General features: G+C 51.2%; 2 protein-coding genes across 6 annotated transcripts; one reads left to right on the top strand and one right to left on the bottom strand.

Annotated features, from left to right (window-relative positions):
- Positions 1–601: 601 nt before the first annotated feature.
- On the top strand, positions 602–3,994 carry FAM98C (family with sequence similarity 98 member C). 2 transcript variants are annotated; one of them, XM_019666214.1, is made up of 8 exons: positions 602–711; positions 820–968; positions 1,047–1,181; positions 1,621–1,814; positions 2,042–2,119; positions 2,212–2,328; positions 2,653–2,820; positions 3,659–3,994. In XM_019666214.1, exons 1-8 carry the CDS (start codon positions 647–649, stop codon positions 3,800–3,802), a joined length of 1,050 nt encoding a protein of 349 aa, XP_019521759.1. In that variant the 5' UTR covers positions 602–646; the 3' UTR covers positions 3,803–3,994. The 2 variants fall into 2 exon arrangements, with proteins under 2 accessions (XP_019521759.1, XP_019521758.1); XM_019666213.1 differs by having other exon boundaries at positions 1,961–2,119.
- A 104-nt stretch (positions 3,995–4,098) lies between these two features.
- RASGRP4 (RAS guanyl releasing protein 4) lies at positions 4,099–17,778 on the bottom strand. Of its 4 annotated transcripts, XM_019666212.1 has the most exons (18): positions 17,645–17,778; positions 17,150–17,199; positions 14,847–15,031; positions 14,335–14,440; positions 14,146–14,208; positions 13,423–13,554; positions 13,157–13,310; positions 11,864–12,037; positions 10,555–10,671; positions 9,480–9,755; positions 7,761–7,841; positions 7,577–7,681; positions 7,318–7,436; positions 7,072–7,216; positions 6,222–6,258; positions 5,988–6,122; positions 5,759–5,871; positions 4,099–5,275 (listed from the first exon to the last, which is right to left on the bottom strand). In XM_019666212.1, exons 3-18 carry the CDS (start codon positions 14,926–14,928, stop codon positions 5,219–5,221), a joined length of 1,896 nt encoding a protein of 631 aa, XP_019521757.1. In that variant the 5' UTR covers positions 14,929–15,031; positions 17,150–17,199; positions 17,645–17,778; the 3' UTR covers positions 4,099–5,218. The 4 variants fall into 4 exon arrangements, with proteins under 4 accessions (XP_019521757.1, XP_019521754.1, XP_019521755.1 ...); XM_019666209.1 differs by lacking the exon at positions 17,150–17,199; XM_019666210.1 differs by lacking the exon at positions 17,150–17,199 and having other exon boundaries at positions 11,864–12,007.
- Between the last annotated feature and the right edge of the window lie 4,108 nt (positions 17,779–21,886).

Below are 21,886 nucleotides of genomic sequence, written 5' to 3'. Positions count from 1 at the left end.
GTGAATAGTGCAGTCAAACCCTAACCCCTGTTGGTGTGACTCCTAGGGTGCAATCGCGTAATCCCAACGGTATATTGCACCTGCTCCCTGGGGAGGAAGAGGGGTGAAGGCCCAAAGAGCACATTGTGATCGATAAATAGGAGAACCTCTGTTGAGGGCAGCGTGAGGGGTAAACCGGGCTTTCTGGGTCCCTGATGTAATTCCAACCCTAAGTAAGAAAGGGGGAAACAAGTTTCTGGATTTGGATTGGTGTTGGGAGTACAATACTTAGACTAGGGTACTTTAAGAACAGAGGGCATCTGAGGGAGGCTGAGGAAAGGAAAACTGAAGGTGCTTCTACGTTGAGGCAGTAGTGACACCCGCTGGCATGTCGCCACACCCGGGATTTACCGAACGCACGTTCTGGGTTTCCAGAACCCTGGGGTTTCCAGAGCCCTGACTGGTTACTCTTAAGGTCGGCGTTCTAAGTTTCGGAGAGGGCGGACCTGGGGCGGGTTCTGCCTCCCCCTGCACCAATGGAGATGCCAAAAGCCCTTCGTGAGAAGAAGCTATTGGTCGATTACGTCCGTGTGCGCACGCCGCTCCGGGGGCGGGACTTCCCTTCGGCCGGCAGGGGGCACTCGACTAGCTAAGAGGCGACGCTTTCATGGAGGGGGCGGAGGCCGGGGTGCGGGAGGGGGCCGCTGTGGCCCAGGATCTGTTAGCCTTGGGGTAAGGGACGCTGGGTCTGGCTGGCGGGGTGCAGGAAGAAACAGGTTTGCCCTCAGAAATTCTTACTAACCTTCCCCGCCCCTTCTCGCTGCCTCGGCCCCGCCGCAGGTATGAGGGTTTCCCAGGGACAGCGGCGCTGGGCCCCTCGTGCCCAGACTTCAGGGCGCTGTGCGCGCGGCTGGCGGCGGAGCTGGCGACTCTGGGTGCCCTGAAGCGGGAGCGAGAGGAGGGCGCGGAGGTGCTGAGCGCCAGCGACGGTACGTGTGGAGTGGGAGGCTCGGAGGGGTGGAGCCCGCGTACCGCCGCCGCGCCCTGACGCCTCCGGCCTCCCGCAGGCCCCGGCGCCGAGGAGGAATTCCTGCGACAGCTGGCCGGCCTGCTACGGGAACTGCACTACCCGGACCGCGCGCTCTGCGGCGGAGACTGCGCGACCGCGCTGCAGAAACCCGGCACATGCCTGCGCCTGCTGCGTGAGCCCGGGGTGGGCCTGGGATGCGGAAGTGGGAGAGGCTTCAGTCTCTAGGTTGGGCGGGCTCAGCACATTGAGGTGGAGCCAGGGTTCCCTCGGGGACCTGGTCAGACTTTTGAGTTCGGCCAGAGGGACCGAGGTGGGTGGGGTCAGGATCTTGGGGCGGGGTTAGGGCTCTAATGTGGGCGTGCTTAAAATTTTGATGGGAGGGTCTTGAAGCTCAAGTGGGATGAAGCTGGGCCAGTGGTTCTCAAGTGGGCGGGGTTCGAAGTCCGAGGAGGGGACTGGGTCTCAAGTGGGTGGAACTTATTCTGGAAATAGAGCCAGAGTTCTAGGTGGGCGGAACTAAAAGTAAGAGGTTTTGAAGCCGCTGGAGCTTTTTGACCCCGGTGGGTGGGCTGGCAGCCCTCCTTAATTGCACTGCTCCCTTTCCCTGTTAGGCTTTCTCTGCACCGAGCTCCAGGCTGCCCGGCTCCTCCGCCTGCATCCCCAGCTGGATCCCAGTCAGGCAGCACTCCCGCCCGGTGGGAAAGAGGCAGAGGAGGAACTCATCCTTACTCTCCAAGCCCTAGGGATGCCCAGACCCACTCCCGGGACCCCTGCCAGCCGGCTGCTGTGGGAGTTGCATGCCAAGGTAGAGAGCGGGAGTCCTCTCTGCTCCCGGGCCACCCCACCTTCCTTGTAGGGGAGAGCCCTCTCTGTAAAAGCGGTTCTGAGAGTGCCCCAGCCACTGCTTTTTTTCTAGACCTGTGACCACCATTCTTGATTCCGTGTCCTCAGGGCCCATGGGGAACTGTGGTCCACAGAGAGTCCTTAACAGTTTCTGCCAAGTCAGCCTCAGACTCCTCCTTCTCTCATCAGATCTCAGAGCTGCTGCCTTCCCTGCCTCCAGGGTCACTGCAACCCCTCCTCAGCTACTCACTGGACGCACCCAGATGGGTAAGACTGTGTTTGGCTGTATGCGAACAATGTCCTCATCCAGAAGTGGGAGTGAGGAGAGAGAAAGGCATGACCAAGATCTTTCTCCCCAGGAAGCGTTGGAGTCTCTGTGCCAAAGCCTGAGAGATCAGTACTGTTGCCGCCGCTGCCTTCTCCTCAAGCGCCTGGACCTCACAACATCTGCTTTCCACTGGAGTGATCGGGCAGAGGTATGGGCAAGGACCTTGGCAGGAGCAGAGAGGCCCAGTGGTGGGAGCTACAGCTGCAGAGAGGAGGCATGAGGGCCAGGAATATTACCCTCTTGCAGGTTCTGAGGCCCAGGGCATTGTAGAATCTTGTGAGGTTTGGGGCTGTAGAACCTCAGGGCCCCCCAGGGCATTCTAGAATTCCCAGCTCTAAATATTCAGAGATATTTAGAGATGAGAGAAGTGAGTCCCTGAGTGGGGAAGAGACACTTCCAAAATGAGAGATCCCACCTGGATTGGCTCTTGGGCACCTTTGCCATCTCCCCTCTCCACACCCCCCACCACCAGGTCAAAGGGGAGGCCATGAAGGCCGTACTGATCCCAATTCGAGAGGCTCTGACCCCAGAATCGGATATCTCCATTGCACACGTCCTGGCTGCCCGAGCTGACCTGTCTTGTCTTGTCCCAGTCACAAACAAGGCTGCCCGCCAAGGGACCTGCTGTGCCATCAACAAGGTGGGTACCTGGGAGTGGAGAGGGGCCCCAGCATCCTTGGCCTTCACACTGACCTTTCAACCTCTGCCCTGGCCCAGCCTTGTCCTCTCCTGTCTGGGTTCCTGGTCTATGGATTAATCACCTCTAACCACCCCCTCCATATGGTAGTTAGGATATTTCTAACTCAGAAATCTGACCATGTCCCCTCCCTAGCTCGTAACTCACCAATGGCTCTCCAATGCCTTCAAAACGAAGTCCAACTGAGCCACTGCCCACGTCTCCAGCTTTGGCTTAAAATCCTCCCCCACCACCTCACCCTGTCTATTGTATTAGCTTTTAGCCATTTTAAAAGCAGAAATACCTGGTTTAAATGATTACATATTTAGCTTTATACCTCTCTGTTTAAATAATCTCATGTGAATGAGTATTAGGGAATACAGTCTAGCAAGATTTAAGAAAAAAGTATTTGCTTTAAGGAAATATAGTAAGTAAATCATATTATAGGTGATGCACAAGCGATGGATATTTAGGAAAAAAACAAAACAAAACATTGGTTTGTTGGAAATGTTAATACAGAGTCCCAGCTATGAAATAGACAAAAGTTGAGGTGTCCTTGTTAATATTGGTGGGGACTTGGACCTCTGCCGTCACTATTTTAGTTCCCTCTTGCTGAGGCCCCTGGAACCCAGTTTGAAAGTTCCAAGCCTGTATCTTCCACCAGTCCAGCACCCCCAGCCCCAGCTGCACCTAGAATCAACATCTGCTCTTCCTTTTTCAACCTCATGCTGTTCCCTTGGCTCTCTGACCCCCTTGTCCAGGGTATTTTCTTCTCTGAAACTCAAGTCTAATCCGCTCATAGGTGCTCATGGGCAACGTGCCAGACCGAGGGGGTCGCCCAGATGAACTGGAGGCTCCCATGCCCACCTGGCAAAGCAGAAGAGAGGATGGAGGCGGGAGGAAAGCAGGCCGCCAGTACTGGAGCCGCAAGAAGAAGAAGAAGTAGTAAAGGATGGTTGGGGAAGGGATCCCCTATGAGATGCTGACACCGTTGATAATCTCTGGGGAGTCAGTTTGAGGGCTTCTCTTGGCACCTGGCACCCGGGACCCACATCCTGTTCCTGAGGCTCCAAATGTCTTCTCCCCCATCCACCACGCAACGCCAAGGACCAAGGAAAATAAATTTAATTTATGACGCTGTAGGACCTGTCTCTGTGGGGGCCAGGTCAGGGGTGCACAGGTTTTAGAAGGGGTAGGGGATCTCTGTCCCTTGGGTTTGAACAGGCCTCTGGTGCTCTGACCCCCAAAGTCCTTTGCTCTTTAACAACAACGCATCTTTCCCTTCCTGTGGGCATGGGAATGAGACATGCAGGCATTGGGTAAACATCACTACCCACCATGTGCCAGCCTTGTTCTAGGCCCTAGGGATACTGCAATGAAAGATGTAGATAATAAAACCCCTGCTCTCCTGAAGTTGACATTTCTGATGAGGAGGGGCAGATATTCAATAAGAGAAATAGATAAAATGTATATTTTGCCAGATGGGGAAAGGACTTTGGAGGAAAATAAAGCAGGAAAGCAGGATGGGACCGTGGGGAGACTGCAACTTTGAATATGGTCAGAGGAGGCCTCACTGAGGTGACATGAGCTAAATCCCAAGAAAGAAGGCGTCATATGGGCCTCCGGGGAAGTGTTCCAGGCAGAGGGAACGGCCAGTGCAAATGTCCTGAGGTAGGAGTATTTTGGGCATGTCCAGGCCAGCATAGCTGAAGCAGGATAAATGAGGGGTGGAGTGGTGGGAGGTGATGCCAGAGAGGTCACCGGTAGATTGAATGGAATGGGCCAGTGAGGGAGGACTCTTGACTTTTACCCTGAGTGAGATGGAGCCATGTGATCTGACTCAGGTGTTCTCACAGGCTTCCCAGTTCCACCCCTTTTCTAGCCATCTCTGGAACCCGAGTTTGGAACTCTGCCCACCCTCCCTCCACCCCCACCTGACCCACTCTGACTGTTAGTATAGTACATCGGTCAGGCGCTTCCATTTTAGAAGCAGACAGAAGACCTGGGATTGAGTCCTGCCTCCAACACTTAGGAGCCCTGCTACCTTCGGTGAGCAGCTTAACCTCAACTGAGTCCGAGTTTCCTCATCTGTAAAATGGAGAGTTGGTGAGATAATGCCTAAGTCTAAATGTATCTAACACACAGCTGCACAATTACTAAGTACAGGAAAAAGGAATATGATTAATAGCTACTCTAATGCAAAATAAGTAAATAACTTGCTCTCAGGGTAAGTTGATGGATGTTTCCAGGAAAGCAGTATAGATGCGAAGGAGGCGATGCCTTTGGGGGTTCTGCTGGAGGCCGAATAATGACTTGGGACCAGCTGTGGGGGAGGGGAGCAAGGGAAGAGACCAAGAGATGTCTAGGAATTCAACTTGGAGGACTGGTTGGGTGGCGAGGCTGTTGCTGGAAGGGGGACCTGGAAGGAGGAAGACATTGGGTGATGTGGGTTGGTGTATAATGTCCAGGAGACGTTTCATTGCCAGGAGCAGTGCCTCACCCAGACTTTTGTTAAGTGGATGAATGAACGTCCCCTGTGGGCTTTTTTTTTTTAACCCAATCTGAGTGTCTCTGCCTTTGAATAGTGGAATTTGCTCCACTGACATTTACTATAGCTCCTGATATATTTGGCCTTGTTCTTGTCATCTGATTATTTTCTTTGTTTTTCTCCCTAAAATCCTGTTATGCTAGTGGCTACCCGTTTCTCCCCCTCAACATACTGAAATCTCTATTTTTTAACAACATTAAAAATTAAACAGAATCTATAACCTCATACCCAAGCAACTGAGGACTGTAGGACATTTTTACTGTCCTGTGTGTCCCCGTATCTGTCTAGTTTCTTAAGGCAAGTGGGCCAGTCTCCCCTGTATCCAGCTGGGGGAAGTGGGTAGTTCCTCCTCACCGTCTCTGAATCCCAGGAAGGGTGTGGGTTCTCTGTCTGGGTCCAAGCATGGCGAAGGTGGCACCCCGTCTTAGGTTCCAAGGTGAGTGTATAGGAGAGACTATCCTCAGAGCCTGTTTGTGGGGCGTGGGTGGGAGGGATGTGGGTATGGTGGGAAGGGCCTCATAACCTTGGGATTAATCCCTATCCACCAAGCCCCTTCCCAGGAATGCTACACCCTGGGTCTTACCACAGCTGGCATCATGGGATATTTCTGTAGGCGGGACAGGGGCTCCTGGGGGGCTCACATCTCCCTTGGCCCCTGGCCTCTTACACTCGTCCTTCACTCGGTCTCTGCAGTGTTTGTGGCAACACAGTCCACAGTCTGGGGGAAGGCAGCGGTTAGTGGCCCGAGTCCCAACCCATGCCCTCTTTCAGCCTGTAGGTCCTGGATTCCCTCCCCGCTCACCGGTGCCCCACTCACCCCGACAGCGGTAGCCTTGCTTGGTGACACCCCAGAGCTGGGAAGAGAAAGTAGAATAGGTTACCTAGGCTAGGGGACCGAGGGCTGTGGATAGGGTGAGGGCTGTGTGGAAGTGTGGAAACCAGGCTTTGGAAATCCTCAAGGCTAGAGGCTTACATGCCATCAGAGGGGATTAAAGGAATTCAGAGGATCTCTCAAGTTGGGGGAGTCATTTAGGCTATTAGGATTGGGCCACATTTAGAATTAATAACGTGAATTGTATGAGCAGGGATTGTGTCTGTTGTGTTTCCTGCCACGCCTCCCACCCCACACCCCCTGAGTCTAACCCTGAGTCTAGAGCTGTGCTGGCAAATAAGAGGTGCTCAGTAACTAGTGAATGAAAAAGCGAATTTGAGAAGTCGCCCAAGGTTTGTGAATTAGCCTTGGTTCAGAGATTGAGAGATTTGTCCATTATCCAGAGTTTGAGGGTATGCTGAATTTGGAGATTATCTAGAGTGTGAATTGTCTGGAGTCTAGAGACTTGGAGATAAATTCTGTTTGGAAATAATCTACTCAGGTTTGTAGATTTAGGTCTTTTCTATGCCTTGGCAGTTATCCAGGATGGAGGTCATCTGGGATTTGGACATTAGCTAAACTTTGGAATTATCTGGGATGTAAAAACTATCCCGTGTTTAGGATGCATATGAAATGTGGGGATGATTTGAGGCTGAAGGGTTTTCTGGAATTTGGGTTATCTGGGGCTTGGGGATTGATTGTTTAGGGCAGGGCTGGCTTCTGAGCCTGGATGGTGAGGAGCTAGGACACTCCAAGGAAGATGGGCCCCAAGGATGATAGCGGGCCGAGTACTCACGAAGCCACTACAGCTGTTACAGAAGGTGGGCTTGCGGAAGGTGACCTCCTGGAAGGTGTGTAGGAAGGACAGGCCCAGCTTGGAGCAGATGGCGCTGGCCCGGAGCAGGTATCCTGTTAGCTCCTCTCGGCTGAAGGAGCCACTTCTGGGGGCAGAGACCACGCTTCAGCATGACTGGCCCAGACCCAAGAATCCTGGCAGCCCCAGTATCCTCGTCTTTGGGGACCCAGGAGTCAGAGCACTTACCCCTGGCGGGGGGGTGGGTGAAGCCCATGGCAGGCAAAGGGGAAGTTGCCTGAGAGTCGCTCAAAGTCCTCCTGAGAGATAGTTCCTCGACCTTCAGGGTCATAATTCTTGAACACAGACTTAGGAGAAAGATGGGAAGGGAGAGGAGTAAGGCCAAATGATGATCCCCTCGGTCTTAGAGTCCCTCTGGCAGGTCAGAACTGTACAGATATCTTCCTTCCTCTGGCCCTCAGCAGTGAGACCATAGTCCTCGCCTTACCTCCACCAGCTGTTCCACATGCCGACCCAGGGTGGCCCTGTCGGGCTTGGGTGTCACGCCAGCGGCCCAGTCCACCACCAGCGGCGCTTTGAAGGGGGAGGGTGGCTGGGGCAGGGACAGAGGGGCACAGTTAGTCAGTGCATAGACTTCTGCTGGTGGTCAGAGTTCAGGGGTCAGGTCTCACCAGACTCTTGGGACAGCGGGGCTCCCGGGTGTAGGAAAGCTCATAGATCTCGTCCTCCGTGTAGAAGAGATCCAGGGAAAGCTGGGGGTGGGCAAGGTGTTACAGACCCTCTGTCTCCATCCATCCATCAACAGCCTGCACCCTTCCTGGCCCCCCACTCTCCCCCTCTTCTCTGGGGACCCCAAGGGTCCTGTCTCCCACTGAGACCCATTCACTCTCCATATCACCTGCCCCTAATCCAGACATGCCATTTTCTCACCAAGGCTTTTTTTTTTTTTTTTTTAGCTGAGCCATCCCGCCACCTGTTGGCAGCTCACGGCTGCTCAGCTCGGGCTGACTCGAACCACTGTTGCTCAGAGCTCAAACTCTTGAGGGAGCTCTTAACCAACTGAGCCACTCAGCCGGCCCGGGGGCTTTTTTTTTTTTTTTAATCCTATTTAAAATCGCAAACCCTTGCCACTTTGCATGCTTTTTTCTGCCTTAATTTTCTCTATCATACTTATCATGTAAAAGACCATATGATTTACTTCTTTGTTTTATGGACTGTCTCCCCCACTAGTGTGCCTGACTCACAGTGGGTGCTCAATAAATATTTGGACTGATGGACTTTTAGAGTCAGCAGAGCATAGGGCCTTCAGCACCACTCAGGGAGGGCCAGCTTCACAGGCACGTCCCACTTCGTTTAATGTCCTGCTATCACCATTTTGAAATCCTTAGGAATTCAGAGCCCCACACTTGGGCCCCAAAAATTATGTAGCTGGTCCTGTCTTAGGGTCTGAAAATCAACTTTTCAGTCTTATACTACACGGTCCTCAGAATCTCAGCCTCTCTCAATTTATAGACCCTTAGAATTTATATCTCCCTCTCCAGAATCCCACACTCTTAACTCATAGTGTGATGGTTCACATGTTAACACAGATTCTGAAGCTGGCCTGCCTGGGTTCAGATCCAGGTTTTACTGCTATGGGACAGTGGACAAGTGACCTCACCTCTGTGGCCCTCGGTTTCCCAATCTGTAGAATGGGCATAAGGGTTTCTGCTTTGGGGTTGTGAGGATGGAATGATGCTCTGTAGATTGTTTAAAACATGGTGCCTGCCACAGAGTAAGTGATCAGTAACTTGTTACTAGCTTTTTGCTTAGATACCTGGATACGTTAAAACTTGAAATTTTGGGCTGGTGACATGAAAAGCTCAGAACCTTGGAATTCAGAAGCATGAAAGCCCAATGCAATTCTGGAGCTCAGATCAAAGGATACTTGAGTTGCTAGGAGAATGCGGGGACTGCATAATTTATATAAAGTTCACTGTGTTCCAGATACTATTGGGTTGTCAGAAAAGTCATGACGTATTTTTTGTTTTTCGTTGCAAAACTGCATCATGACTTTTCTGACAACCCAATATTTTAAGTACTTTATGTGTATTATATTATTGTATTATGTGTATTATATTAAGTACTATTATGTGTATTCTTCTCAACCACTCTCTAACGTGGGTCCTATTATTATTCTCATTTTGCAGATAAGGAAATTGAGGCCAAGGGGTTAAGTGATTTGCTCAAGGCCACATGGCTAGGAAAAAACCCTAGAATCTCTGGTTTTCAAAGCCCACGTATTCTAGCTCTCTTCTCTCCTGGTCCTGCAGCCCCTCACCCACACCAGACCCTCCATCTCAGCACCCCAGGCTCAGCCTCCAGGAGCCCAGCTGGGCAGGGCAGCTCACCGTGAGTAGGTGCAGCAGATCCTCATTGGCACTACAGGGGGGTTGCTGCTTCTGGAGGGCTGCCAGCTCCTGCAGCCGCAGGTAGAGGCTGTTGAGCTTGGGAAGGTGTAGTCGGCCATCAGGCAACCTGTAGGGCTGTGCCTCGTGCAAGGACACCAGGTCCTTGAGGTGCACACCCAGCACAGGCAGCCGGAAGCCTGTGCAGCCAGCCCAGGTGCGGCGGTAAGAGGCGTAGTTGTTGTGGGCAGCGAGGAGCTCAGTCAGTTCCAGTAGGGCCTGTGTGGGAGGCCATATTATAGGGGCGGGGGGGAGGGATGTTACCCATAAACCAGGTTCTGTTCCTTTAGCCCCCCACAGGGGTGTAGCCTAGCAGCCTCTTGCATGGGCTTCTGAACCCCAGGGGCACAATGCCATTTTGGATACCTCCCCAAGCCCCGCCCCCCATGTCCCACATTGGCCTCAGCATCCCCCAAAACTGCTCTTCCTCTTGGTTCACCATCTGTCATTCCCCAAGCTAGAGTGATTTTTCCAAAACCCAAATCTGAGGTGCTGCCATCATTCCCAAACGTTCCCTAGCTTCCCAGTGCCCTCTGGATAAAGCCCAGACAACTTAGTTCAGCTTGCAAGGCTCGCCAGGATCTCCCCTGGGCACCTCCTGCCCTGCCACATCCTGACCTCCACCACACACTAGAATCATGAATGACTCACTCTCCCTTGGCATTCCCAGGACATCCCTAACCCATGCTCCTCCTGTGGTGGCTCAAATGTTGGCGTTCTTGGGGGCATCGTTTTACTCCCCACCTAGACTGCAAGTTCTCTGCTAGCATCTCTCGTTTGTTTCTGCTCAGGACCAGACACACAGAGAATTAGAGGGGTCAGCATGATGGGTGAATGGGCTGAGGGAGGAAGACTAGCAGAGAAGGAAAGAGCCTCAGAGTCCATTGGATTTGGAGGAGCAAGGTCTCCAGGTGGCTCCTAGGCCCAAGGCAGGGATGTAAGGGGTCGGGGAAAATTTTGTGTGGAGGGTCAGGATAGCTGACCCAATGGAGCTTTGGGGAGGGTAGTGGGTTTTCACCTTGGTGCTGTCAGGGCTCAGATGGGCGTGGGAGTCCTTGAGCCTGGAGATAGCACTATGGCACAAGCCCCCTGTGACTGCCATCAGCGTGTTGAAATTCTGCAGCTGGTGGAGCTTCTAGGAAGGAAGGGCGATGCAGAGGTGGTGGGTATCACATGGAGCACAGGCAAGTTGGGGGTTCAGATGACAGCTTCCCAGTTGAGAGTATCCCAGTTGAGTTGGGGTCTCAGGCATGTGTGGGTGTGGGCCAGTGTAGACATCTGACAGGTGAGATGTGTCAGGCAGGGGTGAGCCACAAGCAGATATGTAGGCATTACACAGAGGTCAGGCAGGTGATAGACTAATGTGAGGTCAAAAAAAAGGGGGAGTCAGATAAGTATGGGGCATTGGATAGGTCTGGGGACTAGACAGGTGTGTGTCAGACAGGTATGGGGGACTCAGACAGTTGTCAGGCCCCTGGAGGCCCGACTGCTCTGAGTCAGACAGGTGAAGGGGGACAAGAAGGCCGAGCTTTGGGCAGGAGTTAGGAACAGAGGTGAATGGGGCCAGAGTGCTATGGAGGGGTCAGATACACATGAGACAGGTGTGGGGTTAGCTGGGCATCAGGGGGAATTGTCTTGCCCACCTCTCTTCCAAATTTAAAGGGCGCAAGTCGCTGGGGCCTAAAAGTGGAATCAGGGAGGAGTGGAAGATGCTCAGGCCAAGGAGACGCCCAGGCAGACGCCAGTACTGCAGTTCTAAGGAGCTGGGTAGGGGAAGCTAGGCGGTGGGAGGTGCCAGGTGAAGGGCGTGGTCTGCGAGGAAGTACTGAAAGGGGCGTGGCCAAACTTAGAGACGGCAGGCTTCCCTTTTCTCCAGAAGGGAGGGACTGTATCTGCAGAGGAGAAGCGTGACACATGGGGCGAGGCCAAGGAGGGATCTGAAGGGAGGGATGAAGCCACAATCCCGAGGGGACGGTTGGGGTCTGAGGACTGGGGTGTCCGATGACGCAAAGGTGTGGGGCATGAAAGAGATTCTTTCACTGCTCTGGGGATAGAATATTCGGGTTTAGGGCTTGAGAGGCAGGGCCAGAAGGAACGTCAACTGCCTCATCTAGGACCAAGAGGTGGGACCCCGGTGGGTTCTACGCGGTGATATCAAGGCCAAGGAAGAAGGGCTGTCACGTCCTCGTTAGAACTACAGGACTGAGGCCTAGGGGACAGGGGCAGAGGCAGGGTGTTGTGATGGACGGGGCAGGGCCAGGACATGGTGACGTCAATGCCCGGGATGGGAGAGCGCCCAGAAAACAGAGAGGCGGGGCGGGCCTCACCTGTGCCACGTGGATGAACTTGTCAAGCACTTGTGCGCGCTGTGTGGGGCCCGGACGGCTCAGCACCATAACCTGCACCCAGCGGGACACGCTGTTGCTGAGACCCACGGATCCCTCTAGGGCCGGGCAGCCCCTCACGGAGCCCTGCAAAACGTAGTCCCGCAGGTCCTGGGGCTGGGGGTGAGGAGGACGTCAGGGCAGGCCGTGGCACGCAGGCCCTGCCCCTCACAAGCCCATTCTTCTAGTAGTCACGACCTCTGATGTCCTAGCCTGGCTGTCACATGTCCCTCACATCCCTATGGCCTTCTCCCATCTAAGGAGAAATGTTTAAATAAAGCCAGGCCGTCTTCTGAGCCCTTTATCATATTAATTTAATCTTCACATCAACCCCATGAAGTGAATACTATATTACTCACATTTTAGAGATGAGGCCATTGAAGCACAGAGAGAATAAATAATTTGCCCAGGGCCACACAGGCGTGAGTCAGGGTGGGAACCCAGTCTATTGCTTTTAAAGGTATACCTGAGTGGTATACAGTTAGCACAAGGAAGGATGCCAAGAGGACATGGAAGCAATTTCTATTTGTTCTGCTCAACAGGTCAACTTCCATGCCCATATCCACTGCAGTATGTGTGTGTGTGTGTACACACAATCAGGAAATTTTCACATTAAAAACCAGATCCCATCAGGGTGATCACTTTGTAAAGCATATAAATGTCTAATCACTATGTTTGTACACTTGAAACTAACGTATGTCAACTGTAATTGAAAAAAATTTTAAAACAAAAGCACAAAACAAAAAAAGACAGATTCCACCTTCCCTTGAAATGATGATGACAGTAGTTAACACATGCATAGGTTGAAGCATTTGAGATTACCACTTGGGTAGGTAAAATGTGGCAAAATAATGGCAATTTCAAATGGTTCTACCAGATAACATTTACTCTGGACCAGTCGCTGATCCTATTTTGAGCACTTATTATGTTCCAGGCATTGCGACATATTAATTTAATTCTCCCTACCATCCAATCAAGTATTATGATCTCCATTTTACAAATAAGAAAACTGAGTCCCAGAGAGGTTACACAGGTAGGAAGTGGCTGCTGGGTTTGAACCCAGAGGATCTGTGCGCAGCCAGCTTAACTCATTTTCCTGGACCATCTAGCATCCAAGTTTGAGGGTCTGGGATCCCTACCTGAAGCCCATGCAGGAGTCCTCTCAGTCCTGCCTGGCCCCAGTGAGGCCCCGCCCCACCACAGGCTCTCCCTCACTGGAGGGAGAGAGGTCCTTACCGTGACAGTTTGGAAGGACCGGAACTCCAGGTAAGTGAGATGCTGAGCCAGCTCCCCTGCCTCCAGGTGGTCGAAAAGCAAGGACACTTTGCATTTTTTGCCCAGGCCTGGGCTGCTCATGGAGGGTGGGGGGCCAGGGCCACCTGGGCTCAGGCTGGGGGCAAAGAGAGGCAGGGTATTGGAGGTGCTCAGGATGGAAGATGTTGGGATGTGTAGGGAAATGGCAGAGTGGGGGGTGGGGAGGGGAAGAAGAGGGGCTGACTCACAGGTTGGAGGAACCTCCCAGGCTCCTCTGGGCCGAGTTGCCCTCCTGCTTCACCGTGGCCCAGAAGCGACCTATAACCTCTTCTAACTGGGGATCCTGGTGCACTGTCTCAGGATGTTGGGTCAGCCAGTACCTGAGGATGGTTTAGAGATGGTGGGATGAGGCTGGGGGTGGGGGTGAGGGTGGAGAAGGTCTCTAAAAGGGGTCTCTTGGGCTGGGGAATCTCTAGAAGGTCATGGTTCAGAGAGCCACCAGATTGGTGTGATCTCTGGGATTAGTATTGGGGGCATCCTAAAACAGGCTGGTGGATCAATGGGAGGTAGACTGGGAGGATCTCTTGGAAGTGGAATTGCTGGGTAGCAGGATAGTGGAGGGAGGTCTCAGGAACTAAGCTGGGGGCCTCTGGGGGTGAGATGTCTTAGGGGGTCTTAGAAGCTAGGTATGTGGGAGGTGGGGGGTTTGGGGATCAGAACTGGAGGTGTTTGGTCACCAGTAGGGAGAGGGTCTGTAGGGGGCTGGTGAGGGGTCTCTAAGAGGAGAGGGTTCTAAGGAGCAGAACTGGGAGAGTCTTAGGAACCAAACCAAGGTGTCTCAAAGTGGGATTTGGAGCAGGGATGGGTGGATCTGTGGGGAGCTGTGCTGGGGAGTCTCTGGGAGGTGTTTTAGGGGGGCAGCAGGGAGAGTGTCTTGGGTCATATGAATGGAGGTCTTGACCCAGCCCTACCTGACCAGGTGACAGATCTGCAGCTGCCTCAGCTCCTGCGTGTTTCCTGTGGCTTCCCGGTACTTGAGTTCTGGTTAAGGCTCTGATATCCAGCATCCCTAACCTGCCTGCTCACCTTTCCCCATCTCTCAGACTCTCATGTCTCTGCCCTCTGCCCTTCAACCACTGCTCATGGCTCTGGAAGGATATAAGGTCAGCAGACGGGCAGCAAGGTCAGCAGAAGGCAACACCCAGCTGTGCATGGCCAGTACCATGTTGAGAATGTGATCCCCGCGGCGCAGGCTGCCAGCCGAGTCTGGAGGTGGGAGAAGAGGACTCTGTTAGAATGGCTCCTGGGCAATGGATTGCACAGTCTCCAGAGCCGGTTGGGCCACCTGGTTCCAACCCCAGTTCTACTTTTGACTCCCTGCATGAACTTGGGCAAGCAACTTGGCCTCCTTGTGCCTCAGTTTCCTGGTCTGTACTGTGGAGAAACCAGCACAGTGCCTGGTAAATCATGTTGAAGATGGAAACATCAGCAGACCTCCTCCCGCTCCGCATCTCAGGAAAGAAAAACACCAGTGTCTCTCTTAGCTCTAAAGTAGTGATTTAAATTCATTCCACAAACCCTATTTTATACCCTCCAAAACAGGCCTAGAGAAAGGTGAGGACTTGGCCCAACCTTAGGATTGGGGAGGCTGGCCAGGGAGGGGGACACTCACCAAAGGACTGAATGCATTTCTCCAGCAGCTCATCTTCACTGCAGCCACCCTCATTCAGCATGTCCAGAGCCATAGCAGCCATGACCTTGCTGATTTCCCGGGGGGTGGGGCATGTCTTGTGGCGGCGGGCCTGTCGGGGCCGGCCCCGCCCTCCTGTCTTCCCCTGGCATTCCTGGTGGGACTTCCTGTGGGCACACCCCCAGGGACTCATGAGAGCCCCTTCTTCGGGCAGCCCCCAGAATCCTTCTTGACCCCAAAGCCCCAAGGCATTATTAGAGAAGCTTCCTACAGGCAAAACCCCAGGGTTACTCCTGACCTCCCATGGACTCGTGGAAGAAAAACCCAGGAGAATTCCAGGTCATATGAGGCTTCTCCTATAGGTGAACTCCAAGAGTTACTCCTGTCTCCTTCAGGGAATCGGGAAAAGACTCTCAAGACTACTCTGAATCCCCCCCAGAGAATCATGGGAGATGACCCCAGGACTACAAAGGACCCTCCAGAGACTCATAAGAACTTTCTCCTCCAGGCATTGCCCACAAATTTCCCTTGAATGTACAGTCCCAAGACATCATGGGAGAGACTTCCTGTTGGCAGACCCCTGGGATTACTCCTCATCTCAGCAGGGAATCATTAGCGAAGGACCCAGAATCATTCCTGTCCTCCCCAGAGGGAATCATGGGAGATTCTGCCTTCAGGAAGACTCCTCAGAATTCCCCTTTGTTCTCCAATGCCTGCACCTTCTCTCCTGAGCCCTCACGAGAACAGCAGACCCCTGAGATTCCATCTCTCCGTTCTCCCCCATGTCGACCCCTTCCTCAAGCCAGCCCTTCTGCAGGACCTGAGTCCCTAGATTTGGAGCCTAGAAAGATGTGGGTGCAAAGCGGCCTCCCCAGGGCTCTTCAGAGCTGGGCGGGGTCCCTGGGCTGAGGCAGCTTTAAGGGAAGTTTAAAAACAACCCTCACTCTGCCTTGTGCCTCCCTAAAACTCATGTTTCAGCTGGGGAAAGCGGGTAATGGAGAGACAGGAATGGTGCAGGAAGGAGCGAGAAAAATCCAGGCAGAACAACCTTGGCTTCCACAAATCAGACAAATGAGGTAGGAGAAATGTATGCTCTCTGTGTGACTGTGTTAGCCACTTAATATCTCTGGGCCTCAGTTTCCTCATATGAAACACAAGAGTCATCCTTGGCCATCCCCCAGGAATCTATTGGATTGTTGGAAAAGTCATGACGTATTTTTTTCTATGTTTTTCGTTGCAAAAGTGCATCATGACTTTGCTGACAACCCAATATTATGAACATTCAATGCCTTGCTCTTCAAAAGTGCTACGTAAGGGACTTAGTTTGCTCAGGCTGTTAAGTGTCCAGAGGTGGGAAAGTTTAACTTGAGATGCAGAGAGAGAAAGTGATGGAGCAGACTAAAGCTGGGACTGGAGCATGGGGGTGAAATAAAAAATCAGAAGACCCTCGGAACAAGAGCACTGCCATGTTCCTGGGGGATCAGTATTGAATGTTGTTGAGCAACAGTTGGCATTTACTCTGTCCCGAATATGTCCTGGGTAGAGGGTGGGATCAGTGGCTCTCAAAGTATGGTCCCCAACAAATACCAACAGCATGACCTGGGAACTTGATTTAATACAAGTTCTCAGGCCCAACCCCAGATCTAAAGAATCACAAACTTTGGAGGTGAGCCCAGCAAGCTGTGTTTTACAAGCCCTCCAGGTGGTTCTGATGTGTGCTTAAGCTTGAGAGCCACTGGTCTAGACCAGGGTTTGGCAAACTGCGGCTCGCGAGCCACGTGCGGCTCTTTGGGTAGGTACATGTAGCTCTGAAGTAAAATTGAAAATGAAAATAAAACTATCATAGTTTCATTTATAAAATGTTTAAAGGATATTATTCACATAATGGTGATTTCATTTGTTTTATGGCTCTCGAATAATTTTAAAATTGTTGTGAGGGGCAGGATTGGCTCTTCCGTCTCACAAGTTTGCCGACCCCTGGTCTAGCCTGTCTCACTGAGGATTTACACGCCTCTCCGAGAAGGGATTATGATTATTCTATTGATAGAAGAAACTGAGGCACAGAGCAGTTAGGTGACTTACCTAAGATCACACAGCCAGGAAATGAAGTAGCCAGGTCTCCACCACTAAACTGCTGGATATTATAGGGAGGGGACCCATTTCCATCAGAGACATGCTGGAGGAGACCGGAGGAGCTGCCCAGGCTAGGGACCCAGGCATCATCACCCCTGTGAGGACAGGAGGGCCCGCTTGCCCAAGTGATAGAAGCCCATTCCAGAACTTACCTGCTGGCTCAGCCAGGCGATAGGCCCTTAACCTGCAAACCGTCTGCCCCCTGGAGCAGCAAGAAGTGGTTTAAGAGGCAGGGGAACCGCCTTGGGGTGGGGGCAGTGGACAGGGCCCTGCAGGAGCCTGGAGTTTCCAGTCCAGGGGGCAGTGAGTGACTGTGATGGGGAATCAGGAAGACCCCAGGGAGGACACAGCACCCAGCCTAGGGAGCTAGGGTGGGAGCAGGGTGGGGAAGAAGGGGATTCAGAGCCGCTCCAACTCCAGAGAGAGTCAGGACAAGACACAGGCGCTCACACACACAGCCCCAGCCTTGGCTGGCTCTGGACTCCCTGGAGCATCTTGCATCTTTCCACCTGGCAGCCCCTGCCCCGCCCCTGCTGCCAGAGGAGCCCCACACCCTACTGGCCTACTTAGTGCCTCCCAACCTTCCCACACAGCCTGAGGCCCAGGGGTTTGGGGCGCTCCGCTCTCTCTGAGGAGGGTCCTCTCACCTCTTGCTGTCTTTCCTGTTCATGCTTCCTGGGGGTGGGGGCGTGGAGGGGATCGTACAAGAGTCTGACTCAGCTCCTCCCACCTCACCAATGCTCCAGCTTCTTAGCCCCTTGGGAGCTGGGGCCTCCTCCGTGCTTGGGAAGGAAAGAGGAACTGCCCCTCCCCACCCAGCCCCAGGCCAGGGGGAAGGAAGACGCTGGGGAGAGACCAAAGGTCCCCCCTCCCCCCACATGGGGATCCCTTCAGGCTGAGGTTTCCGGTGCCGCTGGCCCCCACCCCCAATCGCCCAGCGGTCTCTCTCTCTCTATCTCCCCTATCTTTCTGTCTCTAGACCCGTGATTCTCTGTTCTGTCATTTTCATACTTCAACAAAAGCAGTTGTTTTTTTTAAAGAATGTCTTATATGACACATTTATGTAAAAACACACTCAAAAGAAAAGTCTCTATTTCTATAAGGACATATTCATGTATATAATGCACAAAGGTTTGAAAAAGATATAATAGTTTGTATATTTCTTCCTGTTTCTTTTATTTCTAGTTTAGTCTTAATAATACCATTTGTACCCCAGAAAACGTTTTCACTTTATTACTTTTATTGTAACTTTATGTAGTGCCTACTGTGTACCACAGACTTCTAAGGGCTTTTAAAATATTAACTAATTTAATCCTCACACAATCTTAAAAGACTGTAGTCTTATTATGAAAACGTTAGAGATGGAGGTAAACCCTCTGGGAGCCCCCTCTCCATCTCACTGTGCCTTTAGGCAGGGGTGACCAATATCACATATCCATTGCGTTTTATCTTGTCTGTTGGTTGTGCGCTTGTTTAGGTACATGAATACCCAGATTTTTGAGTATGTGTGTTTTTTTCTTTTGCCTAAATGTGTCATGCTTAACTTATTTTTTAAATTGAAGTACAAGAAAGAGCACAAATTATAAGTGTTTAGGTTGGTGAATTCTGACAAGCATATCCATGTGACATTCACATAAATCAAGAAACAACATTCCCATCCTCCACCACACCCCTCAAGCCCCTTCCCAGAGCTACCTCCCAAAACATAACCACCAGCCTGATTTCTAGCAGAGTAGTTTTGCCCGGTTTTGAGCTGTATATAAATGGAATTATTTATTATTTATTTGTTTATATTTTTTACTTTAATTTTAATTTTATTTTTTTAATTGTAATGGGGAACAGCCATGGCCATTGGTTACACATTGCTTTCATGTTATAATGGCATACTTGACTCTTTTAAGAAGGGCGCAGCTCACAGTGGCCCATGCGGGGATCAAACCGGCAACCTTGGTGTTATCAACACCACGCTCTAACCAAGTGAGCTAACCGGTCACCCCGAAATGGAATAATTTATTGTGTCTGGCTTCTTCTATTCAACATCATGTCTTTGTGATTCTTCCATGTTATTACATTTGGCTGTAGTTTATTTCTTTTTATGGCTGTGTAATCTTCCATTGTGTGACTATTCCATGATTTATCGATCGATTTTCCTGTGATGGGCATTTGATTTGTTTCCATTTGGGAGCTGTTGTGAATATGGCTGCTGTGAACATTCTAGCACCTGTCTTTTGATGAACATTAAAGTGTGTGATTCTGTAGGGTGGCTACCAAGGAGCAGAATAAATGGGTCTCAGTAATTAACATGATTCTGCCAAACCTAGTATATTAGTCAATTCAACCAAAGCTCTCTTAGCAACATGTTTTTGCTCCTTTTTTTTTCTCCTCACTAAATGAAGTCTACTAAATGGATGTCTTGTTCACACCAGAACATTTAGACAAGCGCAAAGCCCATTCTCTTGAGCTTTTCCATGACGTGATGTACCATATAGTTTCAGACCCACTCTCTGCATCTCTTCCTTTTCCTCTTCTTTACCTTTCTCTTTCCCCCAGTCTCAAGCTGTGCCCTCCATGACGTGCTGTCTCTTTGTCTCTCAGCCCATGTCCTCAGCACCTGCATCTCATGAGGTGATGTAACGCCCCTGGCTGAGCCCAGTTGTAGTGTGTCTCCAGGCTCCCAGGACTCAGAGAAGCCTCATGGAGGGAGGGAGGTCAGAAAAGGTCCTGGCATTGGTGTATCTGCCGCCCTCAAGGCCTGCGGGGATGGTTAATACCAACAATAACACCGACAACCACAAAGGAAAAGATTTCTGAAGCAAACCACAAAAACTCAAGTGGCATAAAAAGGGTGCATTTGATAACATCCAAGTAAGGATTTTTTTTTTTAATTTTTTTTCTCTCGCTACTGTCTTTCTTTTTTTCTTTAAAGATTTTTATTGGGGTATTGGGGGGAAGGGAACAGTGCTGGAGAATTGGGGGAAGGGGAACAGATAAGTTGCTGTCGTTTTTGTTCTTCAGTCTAGTTGTGGGGGACGTTGCTTCACTGGCCCAAGTTGGCACCATCATTGCACTCTTCCCGGGCGAGGCAGATCAGTCGCTGGCTTCTGGACGGCCACTTATGGCGGCTGCTGGCCGCTCACGCTTGCTGCTGGCTACACACGGTAGCCCATGGCAACCCACTGCCACAGGGGCTGCAGCCTACACGGTCGCCGGCAACAGGGCAGCCCAGCTCCAGGTTGAGCTGTTGTTCAGCATCTTAGCTGTAGAGGGCAGTGTTACTGGCCCTCATATGTGGGATCCGAACCGGGTCCTCTGGCGTCCCAAGCCAGCTCTTAACCAACGCGGCACTCAGCCAGCCCAACGTGTTAATAGTTTTAATAGATCCCTGTATCAATCAGTTACCACATGGTAGGCTCTAATTGGTTTCCTCATAGAATCTTCCCCTCAACGCCAGTAGGTGGAGACTTCCAAATTAGCCCAGTTGACAGATGAGGAAACTGAGGCCCAGAGGCATGACATTGCCTGTCTGGCAGGAGGCCCACGTGTGTGCGGCTCCCTGAATTGGCCTCTAGGCGTCACAGTTACCTGTTTTAGGGAACTGCAGAGGACTTCCACCTGAGCTCCCAGGACAGAGTTGGTTACCCCTCACAAGGCTCGTCTAGTATTTACAAAGCCCAGGGCATCCATCTGCATAAAGGGATGGCCTAGTTAGTGGCTCCCAGCTAGGCATGGAGGGACTCAGGTGGCCTCTGGTGAGAGGGAGGGTTAGAACACTGGAGTCAGGGTCTGGCCCTGAGGAAGTGGATTTTGTTATAATTAGGAGGTTTTATGCAAATATCAAGACAGTAAAGCGGAATGGTTAAGAACACTGGCTCTGGGTTCAAGTCCCTGGCTCAGCCTCTGTGTGATCTGGGGCAAGTCACTCCAACTCTCAGTGCTCAGCTTTCCTCATCTCTAAAATAGGCACTGCGAGAATATGAGGTTGGACAATTAAGTTCATGAACTCATCCTAGAAAAAGTGCTACATACCTCATTGCTGACTATCACTACGGTCACCTTTGAAGTACTCCCCTTGGGAAGCTATGCATGGACACCAGCGCCTAGTCCACCCTTCAGAGCAATTTTGGAACTCTTTTTCTGAATGGCCATCAGAGCTGTCGTCGTATTACCCTTGATGTTCTGAATGTCATCAAAATGTCTTCCTTTCAATATTTCCTTTATCTTCAGGTAAAGAAAGAAGTCATTGGGGGCCAGATCAGATGAGTAGGGAGGGTGTTCCAATACAGTTATTTGTTTAGTGGCTAAAAACTCTTTTACAGACAGGGCCATGTGAGCTGGTGCATTGTCATGATGCAAGAGCCATGAGGTATTGGTGAAAAGTTCAGGTCATCTAATTTTTTCACGCACCTTTTCAGCACTTCCAAATAGTAAACTTGGTTAACTGTTTGTCCAGTGAGTACAAATTCATAATGAATAATCCCTCTGATATAAAAAAAAAGTTAGCAACATCGTTGCAACAAGTTTGCAAACTTAATTGTCAGACCTCTACAAGATTATTGTGAGAACTACATCATTTATTCTGGTTGTGACCTTAAAACTATACATGGTAAAGACCACACATTTTTATTTCCTTCTCTAAACAATGTGAATAATGGCAGGATTGTTGTGAGAACTAAATGAAATGCAGTAAAAAGACCTTAGCTCAGGGCCTGAAATGCAACATGCACACAAAAGACATCTGCTGTGACTATAATTTCTGCTTTATCAATTTTAATAATCATAATCGGGCCGGCCGAGTGGCGCGATGGTTAAGAACTGGTTTGGGACACCAGAGGGCCCCGGTTCGGATCCCACATATGAGGGCCAGTGACACTGCCCTCCACAGCTAAGAT

Source organism: Hipposideros armiger, unplaced genomic scaffold (assembly GCF_001890085.2).
Source record: "Hipposideros armiger isolate ML-2016 unplaced genomic scaffold, ASM189008v1 scaffold_466, whole genome shotgun sequence".
NCBI classification, from domain to species: domain Eukaryota; kingdom Metazoa; phylum Chordata; class Mammalia; order Chiroptera; family Hipposideridae; genus Hipposideros; species Hipposideros armiger.
Note: the sequence above shows the minus strand (reverse complement) of the source record. Positions and strands in the feature narration are given on the sequence as shown.